Source organism: Phalaenopsis equestris, unplaced genomic scaffold (assembly GCF_001263595.1).
Source record: "Phalaenopsis equestris unplaced genomic scaffold, ASM126359v1 Scaffold000149, whole genome shotgun sequence".
Lineage (NCBI taxonomy): Eukaryota > Viridiplantae > Streptophyta > Magnoliopsida > Asparagales > Orchidaceae > Phalaenopsis > Phalaenopsis equestris.
The window spans coordinates 867,796-878,895 of NW_018164591.1; the positions used below are offsets into that span (position 1 = coordinate 867,796).

The following is an 11,100-nucleotide window of genomic DNA, read 5'->3' on the forward strand; positions in this document are numbered from 1 at the left end:
TCTGCCGATTGGATCAGTGCTAGTACTTAAAGGAAATGAAGTGAATTTGACAAAACACTGTGTTCCAGGAGTCCCACGAAGGAGAGTATCCATCACTTTTAGAAAGATGGATGACAGAAAACACCGTATGGATACAGTCCTGACCCGGACCTTGAAGAATTACAGCCTCTGGAGTTGTGAGACAGCACACCTCTAAGCATATGCGAGGGGACTTTTGTCTCGGAGTATGCCTTGGGAGGAGGGTTAGTCTCTACACAGTTTCGGACGAGAAAAAATAGGACAAGAGGAGGCACCGATAACTTACAAGCAAGGACTGTATTCTACAGACAGATGTTACTCATATGTATCACTTGATGTTCATCAATATTGCACATTCAAATTATGTTTTGATGTACCTGATTCCAAAATATCAGTAAAGTCTACTTTTGCCACATTATGCAATTGATTAATGCTGTTAAGCTGAATCATTGATTCGGTTTTGCAAATAATAGCGAACAAGGAACGATACAAAAAGATATACATTAAACAACATGTAAAATGTTATTGAAAAAACATAAAATTAAACAAATTTCAAAACTAAAAAATGAAATAATGACAAACTCAATGAACGAAACAATAATCTAACTCCATACAACTCTGTACTTGTTGACAAAATGACTCAAATCAAGTGACATCTAAAGTCAAAAAAATTGAAATCAACCAATTCAAATTCAAGTTTCGATCAAGCTAGGTTGAATCTTCTTAGTTTATCGCCATCATCGTCCCCAAATTCTAACGTAAATCCCTTGTTGGTGGTCCCTGAATTCTGGCGTAAATCTCATGTTGGTGGTCTCTAAATTTTAACGTAAAACTCTTGTTAATGTTTCCTAAATTCTAACATAAATCTCTTGTTGGTGGCCTTCAAATTCTGACGTAAATCCCTTATTGATAGTCATGTCTTTTTGACGTAAATCTCTTGTTGGTGGTTGTCCCTTTGACATAAATCTCTTTTTGGAGGTCGTCTTTGGCATAAATGCCTTGTTAGTGCCCGTCCTTTTAGCGTAAATCCCTTGTTAGTGCCCGTCCTTTTAGGGTAAATCCCTTGTTGGTGGTCGTCTCTTTTGGCGTAAATCTCTTTTTGGTGGCTTTTCTTTTGGTATAAATCCTTGTTGGTGGCCGTTTTTAGCATAAAACTCTTCTTGGTGGTTATCCCTTTCTGACATAGATTTCTTATTGGTAGCCGTTTTTGGCATAAATTCCTTGCTGGTTACCGTCTCTTTTTGGCGTAAATCCCTTGTTGGTGGTCGTCTCCTTTGGAGTAAATCCTTTGTTGGTCGTTGTCCCTTTGACATAAATCCCTTATTGGTGACCGTCCCTTTTTAGCGTAAATCCTTTGTTGGTGAGCGTTCCTTTTTGGCGTAAATACATTGTTGGTAGCTGTCCCTTTGGCATAAATCCCTTATTGCTGACTGTCCTTTTATGACATAAATCCCTCATTGGTGATAGTCTTTGGCATAAATCCTCTGGTTGTGTCCGTCTTTGACATAAATCCCTTATTGGTGACTGTTTCCTAACCTGAATCTCTTGTTGGTCTCCGTCTCTTAAATTTTTGGCATAAATACAATGTTGGTTGCTCCGTAATTTTCTTCTCAAACTGATCTCATTTAATTAAATTCACATCACTCATAAACAAAATCAAAGTGAAACAATCAAATTAAATGACGTAAACAAAACAATCAAAGAACACTAACATGTGGTGAATCCTTTCATCCCAATCAGAAACATTTAAAAATTTTCAATACACTCTTGTCCTTGGGTTGGGAATTTCCTAGTGGAAGGTCCCAGCTCAAAGTTAATTTTGATTATAATTCAATTTGTTCTGAGTTTGACATACTTAAACAATTATTTTATGTCGTGTTGGTCGCTTCGGTCAACACTAATACGTAGTGTGCTTGTTCAGCACACCACACATGTTGGAAGTCCATTTGTTGACCTCATTTTCAATGAGGTCTTAGTCTCCTCCTAAAACCTAGGATCTAGCTTTAGGAACTTCTTATTTATCATCCTAGCAGATTAGTAGCGGAGCCCACCTCACATAAATTTCGAACCACTTCTTGACCCTTTTTTGGGAAAACCACGCATGAATAGTCCCAAGCACTCAACTCTTAGTTGCAATAGCTAAAAACTAATATGTAGAGAGCTCAAAAAATGGGTTCTCATAAGATCAGAAGGCCTTAGGAATACCCATTTCAACTTTCAGACATATACATTTACATACACCGCACGAAAACATCACAATTCACGTCACCAAGACTTACATACATCGTACCACTAAAGTCAATTTTCAAAATGATTCGTCACAAGCCCAAAACTAGAAGAAAAGTTAAATTTGACGTATTTATGGCCCGACTGTCGGTGAACTCGTTCGGACGACCCCGGATGAAGAAATAGACCACACCGGTACGTCCGGAACGTCGAATTTAGCTGGGAATGTCACCTATATTGCTATGGTTCCGCTCACCCACAAACGCATGAAAATCGATGCATGTGAAAATTTAATTAAAGGAAGCGAGTCTAGGCTCAGCCTAGGTGTAATTCGGGTTGGACACGGGCTGAACATGGGCTAAATGATTTCAAATTTCAACTTCTGAATTTTAAAATTAGCCGTTCAATTTCACTTTAATAGAGTTTAATTAGGGGCTATGATTTGCCAAATAAAACTCCATACATGGAAACTAATTAATCTCCCGCCCATGTCTCCTAACAGACACTTTGGCTATACAATTCGACGGGCGTCTGATTCCTACCATTTGATCCCTCTCCCGCTCGAGACACACCTGCTTCTACTCTCCCAGTCGAAAGCTCTCCCTCGTCCAGTTCTGCTCCCCCCCTCTCTCGGCTCGCCGCTCTCTCAACCGAAGGCCGAAACCTCGCTTGCCTCTTCTCTCAACATCGAAACCCTCACTCGCTTAGCTCGCCTACTCAAGGCTCTCCCTCACCCTGCTCCCTCACCTCATGCACCAAAAACCCTGCTCCCTCACCTCCTGCACCAAAAACCCTGCTCCCCCTGAAACCCTCTGCTCTCCTCTCTGGCCACAAACCCCTCGCCCCCTGTATTCCCCACGACAAGGACCACCCCTCTCCCGCTCGACACCCTCTCCGCTTCCTCTCTTCCTCGCTCGATCAAAGCCGCTCGTCTCCGCTTCCTCTCTTCCTTACCCGATCGAAACCGCCCGCCTCCTCTTACACACCGAAATCTCTTGCCTGATCCCTACCCTCGTGCGACTAAACAACCGCACACCTTCTCCTCTAAAACCCAAGTCGTGAGCAGTCTTCCTTTCGAAATTCTTGCTGTTCATTTTTTGATGAATCCTTTACGACCTCGTCACACCTGATATTAAGGATCACTAAAATTTGTCTATAACCTACAACAGGATTGTAAAATAGGTATATATAATAGTTCTATTTCACTGTTATAATAACATAAACATAACCACTAGTTGTTGATATCTTCACATATTTTGCGCATAGCATTGTTTTCTTTTCTTTAGTTTATAATCTTTTGAAGTATTTGCAGCTCGGTTCATGAATATAATTGTTACAGTCAATATCAACATGAGGTGTTACATATCCTGATCTTACAAAATCAGGAATGCTAATAGGTTGAATAAGCCGAGTAAGGCATACAAATTTAATGTTGTGCTAATAACTAACTCTGATGTGGTTCTTGTTTTCATTGCCTATTTTTATAAAGTATTATGGTGGGTGCTGATCATATACTAGTATTCCTTACAAAATTTATTGTAATTTCAGTCTCATGTTGAGGATATCCCCTGCAGATTCCATCATAAGTTATCAAAATCTGAAATCTTTTTCGTTTTTATTCTTTTTGTGGAGCTTAATTTGTGACTTTATATATGCATAAAGATATACATAAATGCCACTTAACTTTTATGCAATTACATATCTAACGTCTAAAACATCAATCTTTGCATACATAATATCTTATCAATGCATGAAAATGTGTATTTCACTTTCTTAGAAATTGAAATGATGACATTTCTTGTTGTGGTGAAATAGAAGATTTAGTTATTATTAATATTAAAGATAAGTTTAGGTGTTGGATATGTGCATATACATAAGATTTGTGTGACATATATACATCCCGCCAATGCTTTCGATAAAGGGGAAAGAAAATCTGCAACTTTCATACTTTGATTTGTGGAAATTAGTATTACCAATGCAAATACAAAGACAATGCAGCATTTACATACACATTTCTTAAGTTTTATATACTTGTATATCTGATACTTAAAGCTCGAATTTCATATTAAGATTTGGGGGGTTGTTCTTGCTCAAATTCCTCACTATTTTGGGCACTATATTCGCTATTTTGGAGGGTTTTGGGGGGTTGTTCTTGCTCAAATTCCTCACTATTTTGGGCACTATATTCGCTATTTTGGAGGGTTTTGGGGGGTTGTTCTTGCTCAAATTCCTCACTGTTTTGGAGCCTCTAAAAATATGTTTTGTGAGTTAATTAAGATGTTGTGAATTACTGTTTGAGGTGTGATAAGTGTTGTGTAGTGCTGCAAATTACTATTTGAGGTGTTAACAATACCATATAGTGCTGCGAATTATTGTTTGAGACGTTAAAAATGCTGCGTAATGTTATGAATTATTGTTTGAGGTGTTAAAGATGTTGTGGAGTGTTGTAGGGTGCTGTTTGGAGCTGTAAAATTGCTGTTTTGAGTTGTAGTATGTTTTATAATTGTTGTTTGGAGCTGTAGTATGTTTTATAATTGTTGTTTGAGACATTTAAATGGCTGTTTGAAGTTGTTAAATGTTGTTTGGAGCTGTAGGATGTTTTAGAACTGCTGTTTGGAGCTATAGGATATTTTAGAATTGTTGTTTGGAGTTGCTAAATATTGTTTGGAGCTGTACGATGTTTTATAATTGTTGTTTGGGCTCATTTAGCTGTTGTTTGGGCTTATATGGATCCTATTTGGGGGCTTCTCTTTTTTTAGAGCGGTTTTGGGGGTTTTGTTCACATTCTTGTTCGTTGAGTTTGAGTACTATAAATCACTGTTTTGAGAATGTTTCCGTTGCTGTTTAAGAGGTTTAAAAACTGTTGTTTGGAGCTTTTTAAATGGTTGTTTCCAGCCTTTTAAATGGTTGTTTTGAGCATTTTAAACAATAGTTTGGGGTATGTAAAATAGATGTTTGGGGCACTATAAATAATTATTTTGGTGAAGGTTCATGTAGCCTTTAAGTGCCGATTTAAACACGGTTCAGAGGTGGCGCGGGGGCACCTTTGCCTACAGTTTTGGGTTTTTCTGGATTGTGATCTTCTGAGGATTTAAGCACCATTTTGAGCTGGCCCACTCCCCGTCAATTTTGGGAGTTGGGTCAGTCTCCTCACTTTTTCCCTTCATTTTATTTTGTTTTTTTAGGGCGATGATGAAAGTGCTTATGCGTCCGAAGAAGAGACAATATAATAGTATCTTCTGCCTCGATGACCCTCTAAAAAGGGAGAGCATAATCGATGAAACTATTCACCAACTCTTGGTGCGAAGTTGCCCCCTTGCTTTCAGTTCTGGCCCAATCAAAGTGAGCAGCTTGCAGATCATTTTGTTTTTCTAAACACTTACACAGATACTAAACTTACACAAATACTACACTTCTCCAAAATAAAGTTTACACAGATACTACGAACATATCACTTCACAACAAACACTACTTTTGACTGCTAATAAAATACTGAATGCATGAAAAAATTAAAGAAGCTTTGATAAAATTCCATCAAGGTCCAATTGTTAATCATCTCGATTGTGGTCATGAGCTCATTCCTTCAATAGTTTGGGTTGGTGACATCTATCCAAAGTTGGATTATGAAGCACACGACCCAGCTCTGAGCCCATCATGACTTAAATTTTTACAGGTCATTTTCGAGTTTTCATGTGTCACATGCTCTTTTCTATATGTATGCTCATATTCGATGTGTTTGTAATATCCTTAGCCATACCTGTTTATTTTCACATGTGATGCTAACATTGCAACAGTAGCAGATGCCCAGGTACACAGTTTACAGTTTTCTGCACCACATTTTATTTTATTTTCCTGTAGATTTCATTTGTATATGCTTTACATTACTCACAAACAACATGTATGCTTTACATTACCTGCAAAACAACAAAAATATATTTTCAAAAAATTAATGTACACTTTTAAACCTTTTGAACGCACTTAATCCACCCATTTTGGATTTACGAAAATCTTTTGAATGAGGTAACCCATGATTGCTAATGAGAATTCTTCAGTCTAAACGAGACTAATAACTCATTTTGATTAAGTAAATTTAAAAGAAAATAGTGATGCCGGAATAAAGGAATCGTGAGATCCTAGTCAGTGTCACTCTAATTAAATTAAACCCTCCAAATATGACATTTAAACAACAACAATAAAATCAAACTTTGACACAAAAATTGTGAAACGTAAAACCTTTAACCAAAACCTTCTTAACCTTAAAACTGCTACTTCAACAAGGAGTTTGGAGCTAACACAGTGTGCAGCACGACGAGGACATACAAAAAAACATCTTCGAGATAGCAAATAGGTCTACATCAGTAAACCTCTCCATAGAATTAAACAATAACAACCCATAGGACTTCGAGATATCTCGCCCAACGTGACGTAAATTCTCACACACTTTTTAGGCTCCTGTGAAACTATTTTGTGCAGCGTAAATCCTAACTCACCATAGGTTCGGAGATTGTTGTCCAGTACGGCGTAAACCCTCGTATCTCTACGGGTTATTTGCATAATCATATATTATGCAAATGTAAGTCTCAAATAAGAAAATTGACAGGATTGAACACTCAAATAATATCATTTTCAAAACGCAGTCACACAGTAGGATAGTTTGGGAAGTCAGTGGGCGACCTCCTCAGGATCTGTGACAACCTCTACCGTTTCCTTTCTTCGACTCCTGAAAATAAATGTTCCTACTTGAGCCACTCCCACTTGCTTTTCCAATGTCCAATTACGTCTTACCGCGAAAACCTAAATCTTGAATTCTTGAAGACTAGTACCTCTGATCATTATCAAAAGTTTTCTCAAGTGACCCCAGTCATTTGTGATATAATTAAATACAGGGTCTTGCCTCTGTAGGGAACTTGACACTCTGGTAAAATAAATCCTATTGAATCTTTAAATTAGATAGGGGAACTTGTCGGTCACAAAAGATTCGCAGACCAAACAGATGCCACAAATCTTTTAGTTTGTATGATTGGGTCCATCGCCGAGGTATGCACTTATCTTTCGGGAAGGTGTAATATTCGTGGTATCGGACACGATTATATAGACTATTGGACGAATGAGATTCATTTGGTCTCATTTTTCGAAAATTAAAACACACTACTTTCAAAAATCAAAATTATATACCTCTTATATTAAATTAAATTTAAAAATTATTTTCAAATAAAAAAGTTGGCCGACACGATGGAAATGAAGTTGGGTGGTCTAATCTATTTCAGCTGGTCACTCAACAATTTAAAGAGGTGTTGATCAAGAAACAACCATTCTCTCTAATGCGACTATATTAATAAACTTTCTTGCTAAAACTTTTGCATATAACAATATCGAAATTTCAGCAATTTATATGCAGAAGCACTTACCAAGCCTAGGTTAGGCGAACAATGCATGCTCCGATAGTTAACTCACAACAAATGGAGCCTCCTAGATATAGATCTATTATATGATAATAGTATGGTAATTTTAGATGAAAATCAATCTAAACTAAAAATTAGCAAAGATTTTTTTATCTTAGAACAATGTTGAATCATCCTTCCCTTCCATTCACAACACATTATTTAATTGTTTGGCATTGAGAGCTAAGCTTTCCTCTTCATTTACTTCTTCAATGATCATAGTTGGGTACTTTGCAGGGCAGGTTAGTTTGAAGTTAAAGCCAAAATGGGCATGAATATCATCGTTTGACCAGATGTCTCAAGAAAGGTAGCTATGTGCTAAGTTTTTTAACATGGCCCAACTCTTGTAAAAAATAATTAGACTTGATCTTTTTTTGATTATATGTTTGAATATGAGCCAACTTGCTTTACATTCTTATTTTGATTAGTTACTGCATTTAATTCGAATTGAAAGCTTGCTTCTTTCTCATGTCTAACTTGGTGATAATTGCCAGGCATTTAGTGGGTCAGTCTAGTTTCAAGTTGGGCCAAAATGAGTTGGTTAAATATAATAATTTGTGGATACGATCAATCTCAACGATTTGTTGCTGCTATTATTATTGTTGTTGTTGTTGTTGTTATTGTTGTTGTTGTTTTGCTTTATTAATCAGGTTAGATTAATGCTTCATTAACCACACTTTGTCCAATTTTTGCATTCTCTTATGAAATTTACCCAAACATTGATAAAAAATTGTTGAGACTTTAGCTCAAGCCAACCTGAGCCTATATGCTACTTCCTTCATCCCTTGTTGCTCAAAAACTCTCCTTCTGAATGCCATCCATTTTCTGCTCCATCTATCAATTAAAAGACCTTATGTAACATGAATGTTTTATATTCGACTAAGGGAATTTAATTTCTGTACCCTTAAATAATTCTATCATGCAAGCTTTATTTTGTGATTTTATGATTCATTTGCGGAAGAAATGTTGGAGGGGTGAGTAATATTTTTGTCTTTTTGGTTTAAGCCTGTAATATTCAGCTTAATTTCTTCCGATTGTTATCTTCAGGCCTCGCTAAGTTTAAAAATATATTGCATGAAGCATTGAAGTTTGAATTAAATTATTGTTTTGGAAGAAGTTACCTCCTCACTACTTTATCAAAAAGCTGAAGCTTTGGGTTTAAATTACCCAAAAATTGTATATTTGTCTTCTCTAGTTTCTGTTTATCTTCTTGCGAATTTTTCATTGCTCTGCTCTCATTCATCACACTTCATGCATTATTAGTGATTTGTACCTTTTAATTATGATAATTGCATTTTATTTGCAGGAAAGCAACATAATGATAATGTAGCATCCTCAAAATATGCCTCTGTTCAAAATGAAGTGGCACCTTATCAAATATCTGAATCTGACCCTCAAAATGATGAGAATGAGGACAATCATCCTCAAAATATTGCCGAAGAAGCTTATCCAAATCTCAGTGAAAGGCAGAAGAAATTGTTTGACTTGAGACTTAAAATGGTAAATATGCTTCATCAAAATACCGCACGCTTTAAAAAAATCTCTCTTTGTTTGACTTTTATGGAAACTTTCCTTTTTTGTTTTGCAGAATGAGGCTAGAAAAGCGAACCAAATGGCCATGGTTACTGAAAAAAGAAAATCGGAAGGTGAATTTGAATCAAGGGGCGTGTCCAAAGAAAAATGGCTGGAGGATAGAAAAAAGAAGATTGGAAAGTTACTTGATTCAAATGGTTTGGATTTGAGCAAGGCTTACATGCTTGATACACAGGAGGCAGCTGAAGCAAAGTACAAGAATTGGGAAAAGGATCCTGCTCCATCTGGTTGGGATGGTTAGTATTTTGTTGAGAAACCTTCATTCAAGATTTTTGTGTAGCTGTCTTTAATTCCATTTTTGTCGAGTTAATGCGTGAATTTTCCCTAGATTATGGCTGTTCAACTGTTTAACTTCGTATAAACTTCTTCCCATCCTTTTTGTATTAGGGCTTTCCTTCGATATTTTTATTCCCTTTTGAAAATCATGCCTGTTAGCAGTTACTGTTGGAATTTATAATTCAAGGTGAGCTATCCATGAACTAGTCTGAGGGGACACTTAACATTGTGCTAATTGCTGTTCATGTCTGAACTAATATTCTTTCCAAGGAAAGAAAAGGTTTGATAATGCTGTGAAAGCTTAATTATTCTATTGGTCAGTAATTTCTGATTTTTTTTTTCAGGCAAATTATTTTCATATTTTTTTTCTTATTGCTTTTAGCTGTCTAGCTTTTATTGCTTCAAGTCTGCAAAATTATCTAGTTTTTTACGAGTTAAAAAACTCCCTTTTCTTATATGTAGTCAACTTTATGCTGATAAATTCTTCTATATTCAGTTTTCAATCAGAGAACATTGTACAATGCCTACAAGAAGCGCACAAAGAAAATAGAAATTGACATGGATGCTTACAATAAAGCGAAGGAAGCGGATCCAGAATTCTATCGTGATGCTGCTAGCCTTCAATATGGGAAGGTAATGTAGTAATGTTGTCCCTCATGAGCCGTAGACTAATGGGTTTTTGATGATAATCAATCTATTTGTGGAGAGTACTAATGCAGATGTTTCAGTGAAGCACCAAGCTCAGCTCAGCTCAGTTCAGTCAGCTCAGGGAGTTGGACCAGGAATAATGCGGTAATTAGGTGTGAACAAATTTTGTTTAAACATAATATTAAAACAGTTAACTCACTATACTTCGTATCATAGCATTTTGCATTTATAAATTTTCTAAGTCAAAAGTAAAATACATAGAAAATCAAATAATTATAATTTGGGAAAATTTGAGTATTTTACTTACAACCATCTTAAATTAATTAATTAAATGTCAAATGGAGTTCATTAAATCTTAATTATTAACAATATTATATTTTATTATTTTGTTTCAACTTATTTTGACAGGCAATAGGTCACAATGGAGAAAAAAGATTCATATAGCCGACCCCATCTAGTGGGATAGATGTTTGTTGTTGTTATTGATTCAATTTATTTCAAAAAAATTTGCCATTTGATGATTGTTAAGTTGAAATTATTCTTTTGATAATGTAGGAGGGAGAATAATAATTAGGATAATTTAAAAGACTAATTTAGATAATTTAAAAATTTTAGGTCAAATTCTAAACCAATTTTTATATCATTAATATTGTGATATTATTAAGATTTAATAAACTCCATTTTAGGTTTAATTGAGTAGTTTAAGAATGGTTGTAAATGAAATATTCAAATTTTCCCAAATAATAATTGTTTGATTTTTTTTTATATATTTTAGTTTTGACTTAGAAATTTATGTCATTCAAAATGCTATGATGCGATCATAGAAGTATTGTGAACGACCATTTTAATATTGTGTTCAAGCAAAATTTGTTCGCTCACCTAACTATCAAGCTCCATT

General features: G+C 35.7%; 1 protein-coding gene across 1 annotated transcript in view; it reads left to right on the forward strand.

Moving 5' to 3' along the window:
* Window positions 1-10,187, forward strand: part of LOC110021829 — a gene marked incomplete at its 3' end in the record, with an annotated part of 27,396 nt that extends 17,209 nt beyond the window's left edge. Inside the window, 3 exon segments of the mRNA XM_020720491.1 lie at window positions 8,992-9,185; window positions 9,274-9,514; window positions 10,051-10,187. Coding sequence (XP_020576150.1) covers window positions 8,992-9,185; window positions 9,274-9,514; window positions 10,051-10,187 — 572 coding nt within the window.
* Window positions 10,188-11,100: the final 913 nt, after the last annotated feature.